Raw genomic sequence first — 20,834 nt, 5'->3', positions numbered from 1 at the left:
CAAAGTGTCGACAAATTCCAGTCTATGCTCCATCTTGTCAAAAGCAGCCAGTTGAGGTGGTTCGGGCATCTGATTAGGATGCCTCCTGGGCGCCTTCCTTTGGAGGTTTTCCGGGCACATCCAACTGGAGGGAGATCCCAGGGTAGACCCAGAACTTGCTGGAGGGACTACATGTCCATTCTGACCTGGGAACGTCTTGGGGTCCCCCAGGAGGAGCTGGAGGGTGTTGCTGGGGAGAGGGACGTCTGGAATGCCCTACCTAGCTTGCTGCCACCGCGACCCGACCCTGAAGAAACGACTGATGATGAGATGAGATGAGATGAGATGAGATGCTCCTTCTTGTCTTACTTCCTCAAGTTTTTGGGTCCCTAAAGCAATCACAGAATCCTGCCAGGAACCTGCATCATGGTGCACTGAATCATGTCATTGACATCATGTCGTCATGTCCTTAATTTGGCTGGAAGCGGACTGACATCGCTGGTTCTTGATCGGTGTTTTGGGCTAATATGGCACAAAAAACATCACCTGTCAACCCGACACCTGTCGAAAACAGATCCAGAGTTGACAAAAAGTTGACAAAAGTGTGGACCACATGATGCAAGTGTGAACATTACCTTAAGAAATTTGACAGCTAACATGAGACACCGCTAAACAGGAATCGGGTGTCAACCATGAAATGACACTCAACTCACACACACATTTATTTGCTTTTGAAAATAACTTTAATATCTTTAACAACTTACACACTTCAAGAAAGACAAATCATTTGGACATTCACTTGGGTTCTTCAGGAGGACCTCACAGGCATGGTTACTGTCAGAATCTGAAAGAGCCCCACATTAAAAACCATCAACTTCACTGTTTTCTGTCGATTCATGTTCCACACACACACTCTAACTCACACAGACAAGCACACACATCTTTTTATTAACATTATTATTATTGTTAAATTGTTATTCAATTGTTTTTCCATCAATGCTTTTACTCATTGTTAATTTATGTTAACGGTGCTTTGGCAACACATATGTATTGTTTTTGTCATTCCATTAATACAAATTGAATTAAGACATAGAGACAGAGAAATATCAATCTTTTCACTTTTATTAAAATTTATTTTATTATTATTATTATATATTATATTATTATTTGTGGATGACATTGTGATCTGTAGTGAGAGTAGGGTGCAGGTTGAGGAGAGCCTGGAGAGGTGCAGGTATGCACTGGAGAGAAGAGGAATGAAAGTCAGTAGGAGCAAGACGGAATACATATGCATGAATGAGAGGGAGGACAGTGGAATGGTGAGGATGCAAGGAGTAGAGGTGACGAAGGCATATGAGTTTAAATACGTGGGGTCAACTGTCCAAAGTAACGGGGAGTGCAGAAGAGAGGTGAAGAAGAGAGTGCAGGCAGGGTGGAGTGGGTGGAGAAGAGTGTCAGGAGTGATTTGTGACAGAAGGGTGCCAGCAAGAGTTAAAGGGAAGGTTTACAAGATGGTAGTGAGACCAGCTATGTTATATGGTTTGGAGACAGTGGCTCTGATGAAAAGACAGGAGGTGGCAGAGATGAAGATGATAAGATTTTCCCTGGGAGTGATGAAGGACAGGATTAGGAACGAGTATATTAGAGGGATAGCTCAGGTTGGACAGTTTGGAGAAAAAGCAAGAGAGACAAGATTGAGATGGCTTGGACATGTGTGGAGGAGAGATGCTGGGTGTATTGGGAGAAGGATGCTGAATATGGAGCTGCCAGGGAAGAGGAGAAGAGGAAGGCCAAAGAGGAGGTTTATGGATGTGGTGAGGGAGGACATGCAGGTGGTTGGTGTAACAGAGGAGGATGCAGAGGACAGGAAGAGACGGAAACGGACGATCCGCTGTGGCGACCCCTAACGGGAACAGCCGAAAGTAGTGGTAGTAGACGTGTGTGTTGGTTTTGAGTCATGTATTAAGGTTACAATGGAATATGGAAGTGTGTGTGTGTGTGTGTGTGTGTGTGTGACTTTAACCTGTGTGCTGGTGTTGTACTGGGCCACGCTGTTCGCCTGGTCAATGAAGAAAGGATGAAAGATGTCCAGGTGGAAGAGCGATGGACGAGCATTCAGCACCAGGCGATCCTCTCCTACATCCAGAACCAAAGAACGAGATGAAGACTGGAGACGAGGACGAGGAGGAGGGACATAAAGTGACACAGAGAGGAGGGGTGAAGAAAGGAGAAGAGAAAAGCGAGGGGCAGAAAACATGAAGAGAGGAAGATGAGGGAAGAAGAAGAGTATGGAAAAGGAGGAAGAAATACATTCAGAGGAGGAAAAACGGAGGAGCAGGAAAAGAGAGTGAAAGAAGAAGTGTCAGTGACAAACTTGATCAGAGAACCGAAAATGGGAATTTTCTTTTCTATTTGCTACCAACCATCACCTCTTTTTTTAAGGTTCACTTTTCCTTGTTTTGAAGCATTCATGTGAAGAAGCACTGCTTATATTCTGGTTTTAGAAGTATGATGTAGCTAAAGATCCAGCCATCCATTATCAGGGTCACGGGGATGCTGGAGCCTATCCCAGCAGTCACTGGGCGGCAGGCGGGGAGACACCCTGGACAGGCCGCCAGGCCATCACACAGGCCCCCCCTCACCCCCACCCCCCCACACATTCACACCTAGGGACAATTTAGTACGGCTGATTCACCTGACCTACATGTCTTTGGACTGTGGGAGGAGACCGGTGCCTGCAGAGGAAACCCAGGCAGACACGGAGAGAACATGCAAACTCCACACAGGACGACCCAGGATGACCCCCAAGGTTGGACTACCCCGGGGCTCGAACCCAGGACCTTCTTGCTGTGAGGCGACCGTTTTAACCACAGCCCCACCGTGTCGCCCGTGATAATTGAATATATGTGGTAGTCTGCAGCTCTCCCCGGATCAGCAGAGGGGGTGGAGCAGCGACCGGGACGACTCAGAAGAGTGGGCTAATTGGTCCGGTACAATTGGCGAGAAAAACGGGGAATAATAGAAAAAGAAAGAAAGAGAGAAAACACACTGTCCTCCAATACCTCCGGATCATGTGAGCGTTAGAGCTTTTCACCATCTTTTAAATCTGTCTTTTTACTAATCGAGCGTTAGCTGTCCTCCAATGCCTTAAAAAGCTGCTCTTTGTTGCTCTTAGCAGGATGTTGGAGCTCAAACACTGACTGATGGACTGACTTGTTTTGTAAACAGTCAGTTGTTATGACTCCCCAGGAAAAGGGTGTGTGTGTGTGTGTGTGTGTGTGTGTGTGTGTGTGTGTGTGTGTGTGTGTGTGTGTGTGTGTGTGTGTGTGTGTGTGTGTGGTACGTCTCACCACTCCGGGTAGTTGGATCTCTGCTACGAGGTACTGTGGGTCACCAACAGGGGGCTCCACCAGCAGAGTGAACACTGGTCTGGAGGAAAAACGAGGTCAAACCGGGGTTAGGAGGCCAAAAAGACAGAGCCAGGAATATGTGGAGGGGAGGATGGGGTGAGGAAAAGAGCAAAGACACGGGGGAGGGAGGAGGAGGGAAAGTCAAAGAGCGAGGAGAGGAAGGGGAAATGAGGAGGAGGACGAGAACAAGAAAAAATCAAAAAGAATGAATGTGGTAAATATTAGCTAAGGACAACAGAAATATAACCAAAGTAGAACGACAGAAGATAATAGTAACTGTGGACTCCAGACCACTTGAATCCCCCTCTTTCAGGAAAAGGAAGAGGAGCCAGAAAAGGACTGTTAGAGATGGGGAAAGAGACTTATGTGATAAGGAGTGGGAGGAAGGAGCGAGAATGAGGAGGAAAGAACATGTCCTAACTTAAAATCTCTCGTTATCAGAGGAGGGCCGGAGGAAGGTATTACCGTTTGGCTGTAGCAGCGGGCTTCTCTCTAGGAGAAAAAAAAAGAAAGAGACAAAACTGAGATTTTACCATCTGTTCAAAAAAAAAAGAAAAAGTTCAGTGACCTCGGAGTGAAGGATGCTGGGGAACCTGTCGGCGCTCTGTCAACACCACGCAGCCCCCGTGACGAAAACCTCACTTCTTAAACTGCCGAGAAAGTGAAAAACGAAGGCCATAACTTCCCTTTAGCTTGAGTTGGCTTTATCTCAGCAGCTTTAGCTCAGCAGCTTTATCAGACCTCCTCAACCCCTATATTCCTTCCCGGAAGACACAAAGTAGAAAGATAATATGTCATTTATGGATGTGGTACTCTGCAGTATTTGTATGTGTGGTACTGAAATTGTGGATGACTTATTGCCGATGATATTTCATTTCAGCGGATTCTTAATTTTGTAGCACTTTTCTATTTATTCAAAGCATCAGAAAATATCCCAATATAAATGGATGCAGAGCAAAAACGAACTCGGCCGGTGGTTTCAAAAGAATCAGCAGTTACAAATACAGTAAAATGCACAGATGAGTCTGTTATTTACCAGACTGTTTTATTTTCCGGTGTTTACTGGAGCTGGTGTTCTTGTTCTTCGTCTTCGATTCTACCATGTCGTCAGGTTATGTCACAAAATATGATGTCATAAGGACTCGGCTGGGCAGACAGCATTCCAGATGAGCTAGTTTTTGCCTTTCCTTCACAAAAAAACAAAACATTTACACCCAGAGGGGATTTTGCCTAAGGAGTAAGGGGGGAAAGGGGAAATACCTGGGTGTTCTGATAGACGCCACCTTATCATGGACTTCTCATACAGAAATTTGTAAGATACAGCAGCACATTTACCTTCTTCATGGACTCAGATCGTTTGGAGCCAGCAGCCAGATCAGTTATTCAGATTGTCATGCTGCGCTGCAGTACAGCCTGGCTCAGCAGCCTGTCTGTGAAACTTTAAACTACACAATCAAATCCGTGCAAAGACTATTGGCCCACCTTTGGCATGGTCCTTTCAAGCAACGAGAGCGTGCTCAGACTTGCAAACAGGATCTCTTCTGACTCCTCACACGTTTTAAACAGAGAATACCAACTTCTACCCTCTAACAGGTGAGGGAGAGTCCCTCAATTTAAACACAACAGGCTGAAGAATTCTTTTATACGTCAGTCTACCTTTTACCAAACCAAAATCAGTGTGCTGCTAACTGAGCTCTGAATCCAGAGGATATGATGTGATATGTACGTTTGTCATGACTGCCTGATGTGTTTTGTACTTCTATGATAAGTGTCACATGCGTAACTGTACGTTTAATTTGTGCATTAATCTCTTGAACAGAATTGCCTACTACTACTACTTCTTCCGGCTGCTCCCGTTAGGGGGCGCCACAGCGGATCATCCGTTTCCATCTCTTCCTGTCCTCTGCATTTTCCTCTGTCACATCAGCCACCTGCATGTCCTCCCTCACCACATCCATAAACCTCCTCTTTGGCCTTCCTCTTCTCCTCTTCCCTGGCAGCTCCATATTCAGCATCCTTCTCCCAATATACCCAGCATCTCTCCTCCACACATGTCCAAACTATCTCCATCTTGCCTCTCTTGCTTTGTCTCCAAACCGTCCAACCTGAGCTGTCCCTCTAATATACTTGTTCCTAATCCTGTCCTCCTTCGTCACTCCCAATGAAAATCTTAGTATCTTCAACTCTGCCACCTCCAGCTCCACTTCCTGTCTTTGCATCTGTCTAAGGTTGTAAAATTAACATCAGTGCAAACTGACAGTGAAGTCGTAACACATCGTATCATTTTGTGGAGGAACGAGACAGACGGAAAAGGGACAGGGACCTACTGAGCTTTCAGTTCTTCAATCACAGGTCTTCTCTTCATCCGGATGTTCTGCTCCATCACAGAGCCAAAGAACTTCCTGTTCTTCAGAACCTTCCAGTCTGCAGAGGAGCCAAAAACACACAGAACTGAAATTAAGTGCGACACCATTATTCGCATTGGCGTCTGCACACAGACTTGCACAATCTGCTTGTGTGTGGCCTAGAGGGCGCTGCTGCATTGATTTTGGATTCTAAATTGGATATGAACCGATGGAAGGATACACGGATAACACACAGACAAATATGCTTCCGTTCTCTGATCTCTATTTTATTTATTTATTTATTCAAATAAAAATAAAAAACAAATTGTGTCCAGCCAATTACCCCACTCTTCCGAGCCATCCCGGTCGCTGCTCCACCTCCTCTGCTGATCCGGGGAGGGCTGCAGACTACCACATGCCTCCTCCGATACATGTGGAGTCACCAGCCACTTCTTTTCACCTGACAGTGAGGAGTTTCACCAGGGGGACGTAGTGCGTGGGAGGATCACACTATACCCCCCTGTTCCCCCTCTCCCCTGAACAGGCACCCCAACCGACCAGAGCAGGCGCTAGTGCAGCGACCAGAACACATACCCACACCCGGCTTCCCCACCCGCAGACACATCCAATTGTGTCTGTAGGGACGCCCGACCAAGCCGGAGGTAACACGGGGATTCGAACCAGTGATCTCCGTGTTGGTAGGCAACGGAATAGACCGCTACGTTACCCGGACGCCCCTGCTGATTTCTACTTTAATGAAACATCTCCTTTGTGTCCAGGATGGTGTTCATGTGGACGGCTGTACCTCGGCTCAGCTCCAGGTTGTATTTGTTTTCTAGTCCCTCCAAAGACACCAGGATGACGAAATGCTGGAACAGGGGATCCTTCTAGAACACAAGTACACACACATTTATAGACTTGACATGTCAGAACACACCGTGGTGTCACATTTAGGAGGTAAATTAAAATCAGGCTTTTTCCATTGCCAAACAACCCACACACACCTGACACTTCTGGAAGAACTCTTGGTTGATGACCACATCATAGGCTGAGCAGCCCTGGGAGCCTGAGAGAGATGCGGAACACAGAGAGAGTTAGGCTACGGTCACACAAGTGTAAATGCAGGTGAATGACGCTCGATGGTGTTTTAGGCCCCCAACGTACTCTTCAAGGCAGCGCTGCATGGAAGGCACTCCCCGCCCCCTACAGTTTCAGCCAATCGCAGCACTGGCGCTAGATTTCAACTTTTTCCCTCCTTCTGCAGTGAAGTGAAGGAGTTCGACTCAAACAAACGTCAATCTTAAAAGTGCAGCGTTTGACGTAAATATCCTTTTAAACCAAAGTTTGACTCGTGTACATTCACAAAAAGACCCTAGATTGCATTTTGGCGACAGTTTTGCTTTAGCTTACTTAGCTGCTATGTCTAGATGTCTTACAACTTATCTAGCAACAGCTGGATGCCTAAAGGAGTTTTGGAAAGACACCCACTCCACCATGCCTTTGTGCAGCTCACTTAAAACCAGGTTGTCTCGTAGTTGTTTAAATAAGCAGACTGGGATCCGGAGAGATGATCCATGGGCAAGGCTTAGGGTTTTCGGTTTTTATTTTTCAAAGCCATCCAGCGTGCTGAATTTCGCCACAAGAGGACACTGTTACATAACCTCACACGAGCAGGAACAACTTTTGGATCCGTGGAAACATAAAATCCGGGTGAAAATCAGTTTAAACCGATCTGCTCCTTTTAAAAAAAAATCTGGGTATTTTTCAGTGAAAATTGGTAAAAACCGAAAGCACTGAGCCTCATCCATGGGTTAGGTAGTGCCCACCGGACCCAAGCTGGTATTTGATCAACTCTGACTGGGTCACCTGGATGAAGGTGTCCGATTGTTGAAAGATCCGACACACCTGAGGACCCCGGGTTACATCACTGAGGATGTGTCCAGGTGCATCAAAAGGTGTATTCTAGTTAACCGCTACCAGTGCACAATGAACCAACTCACCAACCATGCACTGTGAAACTGCTGCGTGCTTCATTTTTCCAGACATGACACTGACTCATTTTGCGGGTAATGTTAGATGCTGTTTCAGTTCACTTTCACCTGATAGACTTAAAAAAAAGAAAAAAACTAATTTGTATTGATGAAGAGCAAGGTGGGAGAGGGGAGGGACGTAGACATGCACCCCTGAGTCTGCTGGTTTGTAATCTGTTTTTTTATTTTCTGCCCACTGACATGAAAATCTGGTACGATGTCCTCACATGCAACAGGCATTACTGCACTTTGGTCTGGCAACATTATCTTGGTCAGTGTTTAAATCCTGACCAGTATTGCTATGTTTCATCTGGTTGAAACCATGTGAACATGTGCACAGGGCAAAAAAAAGACATGATTTTCGGGTTTAATTCCACTTTAATGCGATAACGCAATACCTATGCGTGAATGAGAGGGAGGACAGTGGAATGGTGAGGATGTAGGAGTAGAGGTGATGAAGGCGTATGAGTTTAAATACTTGGGGTCAACTGTCAAAAGTAACAGGGAGTGCAGGAGAGGTGAAGAAGAGAGTGCAGGCAGGGTGGAGTGGGTGGAGAAGAGTGTCAGGAGTGATGTGTGACAGAAGGGTACCAGCAAGAGTTAAAGGGAAGGTTTACAAGATGGTTGTGAGACCAGCTATGTTGTATGGTTTGGAGACAGTGGTGCTGATGAAAAGACAGGAGGTGGAGCTGGAGGTGGCAGATATGAAGATGATAAGATTTTCATTGGGAGTGATGAAGAAGGACAGGATTAGGAACGAGTATATTAGAGGGACAGCTCAGGTTGGACGGTTTGAAGACAAAGCAAGAGAGACAAGATTGAGATGGTTTGGACATGTGTGGAGGAGAGATGCTGGGTATACTGGGAGAAGGATGCTGAATATGGAGCTGCCAGGGAAGAGGAGAAGAGGAAGACCAAAGAGGAGGTTTATGGATGTGGTGAGTGAGGACATGCAGGTGGCTGGTGTGACAGAGGAAGACGCAGAGGACAGGAAGAGGTGGAAACGGATGATCCACTGTGGCGACCCCTAACAGGAGCAGCCAAAAGTAGTAGTAGTAGTAATGCGATAATTTCTAATGTACTTTAACAGTTCTCAAACCCCCACCTCATCACCCCAACAGGTGTCTCTACACCATTCCTGCCCTATATCACAAACAAAAACAGATTAAAGTAAAGGAATTCAAACTAAATTGAATCTTTGACATCAAAAACGTACTGTTGTCCGTCTCTATGTGCGGCTCGCCGAGGCTCATGGGAACTCTATAGCCGGTGGGGTCTTCTGATTGGAGCAGCTCAACAAGCTCCTCCCTGGAAAGTTCTGGAGGGGGCGGGACTAAATTTGATTGACAGATGTTGACGAAGACTTTCTGCTTGTCCAGCTGTGATACGGTTTTCACACACATCCCTGTGGGTAAGAGGAAAAGAGAAGAATGTTGCTCGAGGACGCGTACAGGGCGCGGTCTCACACATACACACAGGCCTCATCTTTTCCCATCTGCGTTCCGCGAAGACCCGCCCTACTCTGCCTCTGATTGGCTGGTACTCGTTGGTTAGATGGGTTAGGTTTCGGCATGGGGACCGAGATGGTTAGGCTGAGAACATGAGGGTCAGAGCCAGTCATGGGCAGAGTAGGATGCAGTAGGATGCCTTTGCAGAATGTGGCTGGGGAAAAAAATAACACTACACACACACACACTAGACCAGGTGCACTGGTGCGACCAATGAAAATGTTTTGTCACGCTTGACAGATTTTTGGCCGCCTGGTATGATTTGATTAATTGATATTAAGATCACTGGAAGACGGAGACCAGTACCCAGGCGTACATTACACACGTCCCCTTTAGCAGTGAAGGGACACTGCAAGGACTTTGTTTTTGGGGGGGGGGGCGTCTTTCCCCCACTTTTCCTCCCCAATTGTATCCGGCCAATTGTATCCGGAGTGCGCTGCTGCATTGATTTTGGATTCTAAATTGGATATGAACCGATCGAATGATACACGGATAACACACACAGACAACTGCAGAGTGATACCTCGGCTCGCTCCTTTTCTTGTCAAGTTTCCGTCCAAATGTTCAGTAAATTTCAAGCACACGTTTAAAATTTTCAAATGCAAGTCAAATATGCTTCCATTCTCTGATCTCTATTTTATTTATTTATTTATCCCCCCCCCCCCCAAATTGTGTCCAGCCAATTACCCCACTCTTCCGAGCCGTCCCGGTCGCTGCTCCACCCCTTCTGCTGATCCGGGGAGGGCTGCAGACTACCACATGCCTCCTCCCATACATGTGAAGTCACCAGCCGCTTCTTTTCACCTGACAGTGAGGAGATTCACCAGGGGGACGTAGCGCGTGGGAGGATCACACTATTCCCCCCAGTTCCCCCTCCCCCCTGAACAGGCGCCCCAACTGACCAGAGGAGGCGCTAGTGTAGTGACCAGGACACATACCCACATCCGGCTTCCCACCCGCAGACACGGCCAATTGTGTCTGTAGGGACGCCCGACCAAGCCGGAGGTAACACGGGGATTCGAACCGGGATGCCCGTGTTGGTAGGCAACGGAGTAGACTGCCACGCTACCCAGACGCCCTGCTACCTGGATGCCCTCGAAGATTTTAATGTGCTGACAAAAATGGAAGATGAAATAAACTTAATTAATCTTCCAAGGGAGTAAACCGGTTTTGCCACCCATACATAAATACAACAGGCACATAAAACCACCAAAACACACACCATACAAACAAATGAAACATTACAGTCCAAATAGACATTGTTAGAAATGGTCTAAAAAGCAAAATGCAACATTTGGCAACAAGGATTTATGCTTAATTTACTAATATTGTGTTTTGTTTTTTATCTATCACTGTTCTCAGCTGTCTCAGGAATTGTGAGGGACTGGTCTCGTCCTCATTAACACTCATCGCCAACCTTTGCATGACAGGTACAAGCTAGGACTGGCAGTAAGGGTGGGTGGGGTTTCATATTTTCGATAATTTTTTTTTTCCTGTTTGAGGGCAGCACGGGGGTGCAGTGGTTAGTGCGGTTGCCTCACAGCAAGAGGGTCCTGGGTTCGAGCCCCGGGGTAGTCCAACTTTGGGGGTCGTCCCGGGTCGTCCTCTGTGTGGAGTTTGCATGTTCTCCCCGTGTCTGTGTGGGTTTCCTCCGGGGGCTCCGGTTTCCTTCCACAGTCCAAAGACATGTAGGTCAGGTGACTCGGCCGTACTAAATTGCCCCTAGGTGTGAATGTGTGTGTGTGTGTGTGGGCCCTGGGATGGCCTGGCGGTCTGTCCAGGGTGTCTCCCCGCCTGCCGCTCAATGGCTGCTGGGAGAGGCTCCAACGTGCCACGACCCTGAGAGCAGGATAAGCGGTTCGGATAATGGATGGATGTTCTGATTGGCTGTATGTAAATGAGCGTGTCTCATGACACCATGACTATCAGACTGCGGAGGGACAAGAGGGACAAATTTGGGGGAGCTCCTCTTAAAAGAAGAATTCTCCCTTCTATACTTTTTTTTCCAGTACAAACAGACAGTACAAACTGCATGATGATTAAATTGGTTTTAGCAAATATCAGTGTCTGACTTTCCATAACATAACAGCAGTGGGGACAAAAGACGTTGTGTGGGCTATCTGGGCATTATAAACTGGTCACGAAATGCACTTCTCCTCTCCCCAATGGTATCAGGCCAATTATCCCACTCTTCCGAGCCATCCCGGTTGCTGTTCCACCCCCTCTGCCGATCTGGGGAGGGCTGCAGACTACCACATGTCTCCTCCAATACATGTGGAGTCACCAGCCGCTCTTTTCTCCTGACAGTGAGGAGTTTCACCAGGGGGACCCAGCGTGGTAGGATCATGCTATTCTCCCCAGCCCCCCCAACAAGCGCCCTAACCAACCAGAGGTGGCGTTAGTGCAGCAACCAGGACACATCCGGCTTCCCACCCGCAGACATGGCCAATTGTGTCTGTAGGGATGCCCGACCAAGCCAGAGGTAACACGGGGATTCGAACCGGCGAGCCCCACGTTGGTAGGTAACGGAATAGACCGCCACGCCACCCAGATGCACACGAAATGCACTTCTGAGGCTTTTCAAAGAATCCCATTGAGGGTGACCGTCGTATTGTACTGTGGCCCGTAACCTCTTCCTGGTTAAAAAGAAAAGGCGAGGACTAAACTACTCTGATAGAAAACATTCAGCTGCCTGCTCAACTCAAGTGACCTTAGTTTCTTAAGGAAGAAGGTGTAGAGTCACTTAGTATTCATGAGCTCGGAGGAGGAAGAAGAGTCGAGCCAAAAGTTAATGACCCATTTGTTAGAATGGGAATGAGGCATGCATGTCTTTGGACTCTGGGAGGAAATCGGAGTACTCCAACGGTAACCTAAGCGTGCACGGGGATCAAGTGCAGACTCCCCACAGGCGGGCCGGGACTGAACCAGCGGTGCTTACCACTTAACACGATAGCACAGCGGGTGTAGAGAAAGGGAGGGGAGCGCTAGCCGCTTGGGGAAGCGGCAGGTTGCAGGGCAAGGGTCAGTGTGTGAAGGGTTCCGGGCGTGTGGACGCCATCGCAGCCCTGACAACAAGCAGGCAGCAGGTATAGAAGTTTTCCAAAAGACTTGAGTGTGCGTTTACGTGTACACATCAGCGCATGTGTACTTGTGTAGGATCCAAACCAGCTGGTGACGGACAAGGTGCGTGGGACACAGGGACACTTACCCGGCTGCGGTCGTATCACCTTTGAGTCTGGGCTTTCACTCGGCATCTTCCCCATTGTCTGCAAACAGCGGGAGATTGTTTCAGTTCTCTCACAGCCCTGCTAGAGACGGCCGGGGACACAGTCTAACAAAACATTTGGCCAGTCGCCATGTTATTATTAACACATCCTCAAACTCATCTACTAGGACTGCACGATACTTCGATATTTTTTCTGTCTGTCGTACGATATGAAAAAATACAGAAATGTTCCCCGGGTGACTTGAATAGCTCTGTTTGGACAGAATGGATCTTTCTAGAATGACTGGGGGGATTCTGCAGGGGGTTTTGTTGGGAAACTGTGATAAGTGAGCGGTGCCTTTTTTCGCCATTCACACAGGAAGAGGAGGTAGATGGAGCCAGACAGATGACGTGGAGTGAAAGCCGAGAATAGTGACTCCCGGACCGGCTCTGACATCATCCAAATCTGCATGGCCACATAAATCCAAGCGCCACCCACCACAATGAATTATTTCCTCCGATTTAGAAACCCGCACCCGATCACACGGTACCATTATTTCTCAGTGGGATGTATAAGCGTGATGATATGGTAACAGGGCGGCACGGTGGTGCAGTGGTTAGCGCGGTCGCCTCACAGAGAGAAGGTCCTGGGTTCGAGCCCCGGGGTAGTCCGACCTTGGGAGTCGTCCTGGGTTCTCCCCGTGTCTGCGTGGGTTTCCTCCCACAGTCCAAAGTCCACAGTCTACACCATCTACAGGCCAGTGGCCGCTCTTTCAAGGATGAGGATGTGCACATCCTTGATAGGGAGGAACGCTGGTTTGAATGAAGTCAAAGAGGCCATCTATGTGAAGAGGGAACGACCATCCCTGAGAGTACATCTGTCGCCATGTTACAGTGCTGTGATTGCAACTCTTCCCCAATCCTCTGTGAATAGTACACATGGCCATTGTAACTAGTTAATGGTCACGCCTATTTGCATATGAAACCGATCGTTGGTTTCAGTCGTTATGCAGTTGTGCTGTTTATAAGGTTGAGGATACCTGCAGCCAGCTGAGACTGACACAGTCACTTAGATGAGGGATGAAATGTTTCTTCCGCTAAACGTTGTGTCCGGATGAACTGATTCAACGTTCTTGGATCCATCCATCCATCCATTATCCAAACCGCTTATCCTACGTAGGGTTGCGGGAAGCTGGAGTCTATCCCAGCAGTCAATGGGCGGCAGGCGAGGAGACACCCTGGATCACAGGGCCGACACAGTCACACATAGGGACAATTCAGTACGGCCGATTCAGCTGACCTAAATGTCTTTGGACTGTGGGAGGAAACCCACGCAGACACGGGGAGAACATGCAAACTCCACATAGAGGACGACCCGGGACGACCTCCAAGGTTGGACTACCCTGGGGCTCAAACCCACAACCTTCTTGCTGTGAGGCGACCACGCTAACCACTGTGCCATCGTGCCACCATCTTTCTTGGATATTACTCAGAACCTTAATTTTTATGACTCAACCTGCCTGATCCGTGGATTAACCGCGGATATAAAAGCGATCCGTGCATCACAAGCGGAGAAGCAGACGAACGCGTCGACGTGTCATTTGTCCAAGCGGAGTGAAATCGGAGTAAACTGTGTTACATCAGGCAGACGCCTCTTGTTTATTAGTCATGGAAAGTGAGAAGTGTGCGAGTTTTCCTTTTGTATCAAGCAGCAAGACGTTGTATGATGAGGTGTTTGAATGAATTTGTCTTGCCTCACAGACCATTTTGCCCATGCGCACATCGTGATGACGATGCTGATACGATACATCGTGCAGCCCTATCGTCTACCAGATTAACCATTTAGCTGGAGGCTGGGGTGTTTTTTTAACCCTTTAAACATGATTCACCGTTGAAATTGCTGCAAAAAAAAGGACTAATTAAAATTAAAAGTGTCACTGTACCCATTTAATCCTTTTTAATGACCTACACAAACTGACCAACCTGCAACAGCAGCTGCTGGTAGAGCTCCTCATCCTGCTGCTTCTCCAGTTCAGCGTTAAGGAGGGAGGAGTCTGTCGCCATGCCTGCGGGTAGTAGACACCTGTCAATCAATCAATCAATCAATCAATCAATCAATCTATGACAACCAACTCAACAACCAAGCCATTAAATAATAAATTATTTCGAATGTGGCAACAGCATCCGTCTTCCTTGGACGGTGGTTATAGGAGGTGTGTGACTGAATTTGAGGTTCACACCGTTGCTCATAAAGCAGTGACCCGGGTTCAGCACTGGTCATGCCCGCTGCTAGACGACTGGATTTGCGAAGGGTTGGAAGAATAGCGAGTGCGCTGCAAGAAATACAGCAGGTATACAAAACCAACATCCCCTTTCAAAATGTCCACCTTCTGCTGTATTAAAATTCTAGACGCCAAAGTTCTGACAGAAAAGCATTCTGAGTTCCAGAGGTGGCAAAACCAGGTCCAGGAAGTTAAAAGTCCGAACCGTATATTTCCTCCACCCATGTATAAAAGCAACTGATTTCGTTAACTAGTTCCCCCACCTAGCTGAAGTAAAGAGTGGTGTTGATTAGAACCAGCCGGTTTACTACATGGATGGAGCAAATACATGGCCAGGACTTTCAGTTCCTGGACCAGGTTTTGTCACCTCTGCTGAATACTAAAAGTCTGACAGAAAAGCATTCTGAATTCTGTCTGAGTTCCAGTCCTCGCTCCCAAACTCCGCTGAAGTCCATGAAGGAATTAAAGGAGAAAAATCCTTTTTGGGCAAAAGAAAATGAATCCAACTCCTAGGGAAAAGTTGGTTTTTAATTACGTCCATCCATCCATTATCCGAACGACCTATCCTGCTCTCAGGGTCGCGGGGATGCTGGAGTCTATCCCAGCAGTCATTAGGCGGCAGGTGGGGAGACACCCTGGACAGGCCGCCAGGCCATCACAGGGCCCACACACACACACACACACACACACATTCACACACACCTAGGGACAATTTAGTATGGCCGAGTCACCTGACCTACATGTCTTTGGACTGTGGGAGGAAACCGGGGCCCCCGGAGGAAACCCACGCAGACACAGGGAGAACATGCAAACTCCACACAGAGGACGACCCGGGGCGACCCCCTAGGTTGGACTACCCCAGGGCTCGAACCCAGGAGCTTCTTGCTGTGAGGCCACTGTGCTAACCACTGCGCCACCGTGCCGTAATTATTCAAATTGAAGATCCCATTTTGTTAGAAGTTTTTCTTCTGTTTTCTGACTTCACTGTTGGCTCCCCAGCTGCACTTTAATAACATCCACTGTTGAATTTGGTAGTTTTTAAACTTATTTGTATACAAGTGACATTTTTAGAGAGAACATTTTGATGAGAAATGAGCAAGTATGATGATGATGATGATAATTTATTTCAAACAGGTAAATAAGCGTGTCTGTGTGGGTTTCCTCCGGGTGCTCCAGGTTCCTCCCACAGTCCAAAGACATGTAGGTCAGGTGAGTCGGCCGTACTGAATTGTCCCTAGGTGTGAGTGTGTGTGTGTGTGTGTGTGTGTGTGTGTGTGTGTGTGTGTGTGTGTGTGTGTGTGTGTTGTCGGCCTGTGTGATGGCCTGGCGGCCAGTCCAGGGTGTCTCCCCACCTGCTGCCCAATGACTGCTGGGATAGGCTCCAGCATCCCGGCGACCCTGAGAGCAGGATAAGCGGTTCGGATAATGGATGGATGTAAATAAGCAGGATATAACATACAGATAACCCGTTGCCAATAACCGGAAGTAATCAACAAATCCACACATCAAACTCAGTCAACAAATCTCTGTATGCGTCACATTATTTGTCACATGTTCAAAAAGGAGTAAGAGGAAGTTGTAGTAAGAAGTAAGCATCCATCCATCCATCACCCACACCGCTTATCCCAGTCGGGGTCGCGGGTATGCTGGAGCCTATCCCAGCAGTCACCGGGGTGACAGGCGGGGAGACACCCTGGACAGGCTGCCAGGCCATCACAGGGCCACGTTAAATAATTATCAAGCAAATTGTTAAAAATGTTTGAAAGACTTGAGGCATGTTTATCATTTGGTTTAGTGGTCATGAGAAGATTTCCGGGACACAGGAAGAATGCTCAGGCGCCCCAGCAGGTTTAGGTTGGGCCCCCTAGATGTGCTGGTGAAGGGGAGTGGTACCACTGGCACCTGTTTATCCTGCAAGTGATGGACTCATTTGAGAACAGTCATTTTGCTCCTTTAACATGAGCCATGCATTATTTTTTAAATGTAACTGACTTGTGGTTTATGTCATCTCTACATCCAGTACAACCCTGCAGTAAGCGGTGAGTTTGAAATAGACCAGCTTGGTCTAGTCCAGTGGTTCTCAACCTTTTTGGGGTCCTGGACCCCCTGCATATTTTAGATCTACCCTGAGGACCCCTCCACCTGATCTTGGGGGAGGGGGGGTTGCAATTTGATAGAAACTGCATTTTAAATTGCATTATAGCATTTAGTCACTCTTTGGGGCAAAAATAAGAGCTTTCAGTTGTAACTTAGATATAGTTAACAAAACAGAATTCTTATGCAGTAACTTTCAGATATATGTAACAAAACAGAATTCTTATGCAGTAACTTTCAGATATATGTAACAAAACAGAATATGTATTCAGTAACTTTCAGATATATGTAACAAAACAGAATTCTTATGCAGTAACTTTCAGATATATGTAACAAAACAGAATATGTATTCAGTAACTTTCAGATATATGTAACAAAACAGAATATGTATTCAGTAACTTTAAGATATATGTAACAAAACAGAATATGTATTCAGTAACTTTCAGATATATGTAACAACAGAATTTTTATGCAGTAACTTTTAACAATGCAAACGGGAGCGAGATCTCTTATTAAAATACAATAAATTACACTTGTGAAACAGATGTAATTAGAGAAAAAAGTCCTGTTACCCTTTATAGTTTAGGTAGATAAAGGTCTCAGTCACATTTGAGTAAAATAATCCTATTTCTATAAATGTCATAGGATCTTTTTTTTTTAAAGATATTTTATTTTCACGGACCCCCTGCAATTACACCACGGACCACTAGGGGTCCGCGGACCCCCGGTTGAGAACCACTGGGAAAGGCACGAACTGAGGACGCCTCTTGGATGAGAGGCGAAACGTCTTCACGGATATAAACCAAGTCCAGTCGCACTCGATTCACCTCCTTTGGATAAGTTTGAAATCATCTACACACATGTTTAATGACATTTGGTACATATTTCAATTCTGTGCGGCCTGGATTTGTAGAAACGTTGCTGCTATAAATGGGCAGTATCTCTGGTTAGCAGCAGCAGCTTCCTGGGCTCGAGTAGTTTGCTAAAATCGATTATTTGTCAATAAGGAGTACTGAGAATGCACCCAATTAAGGAGGAAGAAAACGCTTTTCTAACCTGGCTGTTTTCACACAGAAGTGACTGTATTCAAACGGAGTGGCTATGCACCGATGATGATGATGATTTATGTCAAACATGCAAATAAGCAGGATTAACCACACAGATAAGACTGCCAATAATCCAACCAACCAATCAGGAAGCACAACCGGGGACCGGCGGATCCCGGTTCTGCGTTCACGCTCCAGCCGATGTTGTTGCTATGGACGTGGTCACTACCGCGAGCCTAGCGACAATACAGGCTAGCTCCCGTTTACGGTGGATAAACTCGTCCGCCGCTTTTTTGAACAACGTCGGTTTTTCGTGCGGGTATTTTGCTGTTCATAATTCCCTGTTTCTGAGAAAAGAAAGAAAAGTTATCCGCTCTTTACCTTTTTTTACGTGCGCATTTGACGCGGCCTGCCGGCGCTTCTGCACTTTCAATTCCGAGAGACTTCCGCGTTGCTCTGACGTCATCGTCGGCGAGCCGCCTTGACTTTCAAAATAACAGTCTCGTCGCTCGATGCGCGCTGAATACAGTGGGCGTGCTGGGTTCCTGTCTCGTGTACGCTTTTTATATTGTGCACATGCACCCACAGCTATGTGATAAACGTGGATCCTCCATCCAGAGAGGGTGTGACTCTTTTTCACCGGCTGTGCTAAATTTGCAATAGTTGGTTTGCTTCCCCACGTGTCCTTAGAACAGTGTTTCTCAACCCAGTCCTCAAGGACCCCCCTATCCTGCAGATTTTCATTGTAACCCTGCATAGGTAGCCCCTTACTCGACCAATCATGTCGCAGCACTTAATTATGCAAGGTGTGCAACGTCTGACAAAATTCATTGCTGATTGGTTGAATAACTACAAACAGGCGCCTATGCAGGGTTGCAAAGAAAATATGCAGGATAGGGGGGTCCTTGAGGACTGGGTTGAGAAACACTGCCTTAGAAGATTATAGGGCCTCCTGTTGAGAACCGAGTGACTGCGAGAAGACGTAAATTGCATTTCTGGAGTAATACTCAAGACGAGAGAGAGATAAAAAGCAGCTTTGTTTCTGAGATAAACTGACAGCCACATTTTCACAAACCGCAGCAAAGCAATGGTTTTTGTCACAAAGAGATACAAATAAGAAGACAGCAAAATGTTCAGGCTAGAGCACCAGACCAATTAGGCAATTATAGAAGAGTTTCTATTCTACCTGATTTCTCAAAGGTCCTGGAAATTTTTTTTATTGCAGAACAACTGGTTGACCACCTTGAAAGCAATGAACTTATGCATCTTTATGCATACTCAATAGTCCAGGCAAGGAAATCGCGTAAAGTTGAATCAGTTCATCTGGACACACAGTTTATTGAGAAAATTGTGTCCAGATGAACTGATTCAACTTTCTGTGAACTTATTTATCATAAACGATTCGATTCGGATTTAGGCCAGGGCACTCAACAGAAATGGCCAACTGCTCACTGAAAACATCAAGAGCTCACTAGACATGGGTAATATAGTGGAAGCGATATTTTTAGAGCTTAAAATGCTTTTGACACCATGAACTATGACATACTTCTGAACAAACTTAGAACCTTTAATTTTTCAAAGCGAGCAACCAACTGGTTTGCATAATAACTCGAAGGTAGAGAGCAACGTGTTAAACTCAATGCAAAACATTAAGTCCCCTGGCGATCCAAAATGGGTACTCCACAAGACGCAATCTTGGGGCCTTTGCTTTTCGGCTTATACATAAGTGATTTACCAATATGCTGTAAAAGAACTGGTTGTCAAATGTACCTTGATGACACAATCATTTACACTACCGTTCAAAAGTTTGGGATCACCCAAACAATTTTGTGTTTTCCATGAAAAGTCACACTTATTCACCACCATATGTTGTGAAATGAATAGAAAATAGAGTCAAGACATTGACAAGGTTAGAAATAATGATTTGTATTTGAAATAAGATTTTTTTTTACATCAAACTTTGCTTTCGTCAAAGAATCCTCCATTTGCAGCAATTACAGCATTGCAGACCTTTGGCATTCTAGCTGTTAATTTGTTGAGGTAATCTGGAGAAATTGCACCCTACGCTTCCAGAAGCAGCTCCCACAAGTTGGATTGGTTGGATGGGCACTTCTTTGAGCAGATTGAGTTTCTGGAGCATCACATTTGTGGGGTCAATTAAACGCTCAAAATGGCCAGAAAAAGAGAACTTTCATCTGAAACTCGACAGTCTATTCTTGTTCTTAGAAATGAAGGCTATTCCATGCGAGAAATTGCTAAGAAATTGAAGATTTCCTACACCGGTGTGTACTACTCCCTTCAGAGGACAGCACAAACAGGCTCTAACCAGAGTAGAAAAAGAAGTGGGAGGCCGCGTTGCACAACTGAGCAAGAAGATAAGTACATTAGAGTCTCTAGTTTGAGAAACAGACGCCTCACAGGTCCCCAACTGGCATCTTCATTAAATAGTACCTGTTAGAGCCTGTTTGTGCTGTCCTCTGAAGGGAGTAGTACACACCGGTGTAGGAAATCTTCAATTTCTTAGCAATTTCTCGCATGGAATAGCCTTCATTTCTAAGAACAAGAATAGACTGTCGAGTTTCAGATGAAAGTTCTCTTTTTCTGGCCATTTTGAGCGTTTAATTGACCCCACAAATGTGATGCTCCAGAAACTCAATCTGCTCAAAGAAGTGCCCATCCAACCAATCCAACTTGTGGGAGCTGCTTCTGGAAGCGTGGGGTGCAATTTCTCCAGATTACCTCAACAAATTAACAGCTAGAATGCCAAAGGTCTGCAATGCTGTAATTGCTGCAAATGGAGGATTCTTTGACGAAAGCAAAGTTTGATGTAAAAAAAATCTTATTTCAAATACAAATCATTATTTCTAACCTTGTCAATGTCTTGACTCTATTTTCTATTCATTTCACAACATATGGTGGTGAATAAGTGTGACTT

General features: G+C 46.3%; 1 protein-coding gene across 4 annotated transcripts; it reads right to left on the bottom strand.

The window, feature by feature from the left end:
• Positions 1–703: 703 nt before the first annotated feature.
• pih1d1 (PIH1 domain containing 1) lies at positions 704–18,332 on the bottom strand. 4 transcript variants are annotated; one of them, XR_008810856.1, is made up of 11 exons: positions 18,281–18,332; positions 14,461–14,543; positions 12,481–12,538; positions 8,981–9,169; positions 6,739–6,800; positions 6,540–6,621; positions 5,717–5,813; positions 3,855–3,881; positions 3,330–3,408; positions 2,003–2,115; positions 704–823 (listed from the first exon to the last, which is right to left on the bottom strand). XR_008810856.1 is itself a non-coding variant. In XM_056288117.1 (11 exons), the coding sequence occupies exons 2-11, from the start codon at positions 14,539–14,541 to the stop codon at positions 788–790; spliced, it is 855 nt and encodes a 284-aa protein (XP_056144092.1). In that variant the 5' UTR covers positions 14,542–14,543; positions 18,281–18,332; the 3' UTR covers positions 704–787. The 4 variants fall into 4 exon arrangements, 3 of the variants coding, with proteins under 3 accessions (XP_056144092.1, XP_056144093.1, XP_056144094.1); XM_056288117.1 differs by having other exon boundaries at positions 2,003–2,146; XM_056288118.1 differs by having other exon boundaries at positions 2,003–2,146; positions 14,461–14,560; positions 18,281–18,325.
• Positions 18,333–20,834: the final 2,502 nt, after the last annotated feature.

Source organism: Lampris incognitus, chromosome 10, assembly GCF_029633865.1.
Source record: "Lampris incognitus isolate fLamInc1 chromosome 10, fLamInc1.hap2, whole genome shotgun sequence".
Taxonomy (NCBI): domain Eukaryota; kingdom Metazoa; phylum Chordata; class Actinopteri; order Lampriformes; family Lampridae; genus Lampris; species Lampris incognitus.
The sequence above is the reverse complement of the archived record's forward strand: the minus strand, read 5'-3'. Positions and strand labels throughout refer to the sequence as shown.

Bases quoted from the DNA above. Each gene is read 5' to 3' on its own strand.
- pih1d1 (XM_056288117.1), bottom strand. From the start codon at position 14,541: ATGGCGACAGACTCCTCCCTCCTTAACGCTGAACTGGAGAAGCAGCAG. The intron at 9,170-12,480 runs GTAAGTGTCCCT...TCTTACCCACAG, and splicing joins GGTGATACGACCGCAGCCGG to GGATGTGTGTGAAAACCGTA. The intron at 5,814-6,539 runs GTACAGCCGTCC...GCTCCTCTGCAG, and splicing joins CAACCTGGAGCTGAGCCGAG to ACTGGAAGGTTCTGAAGAAC.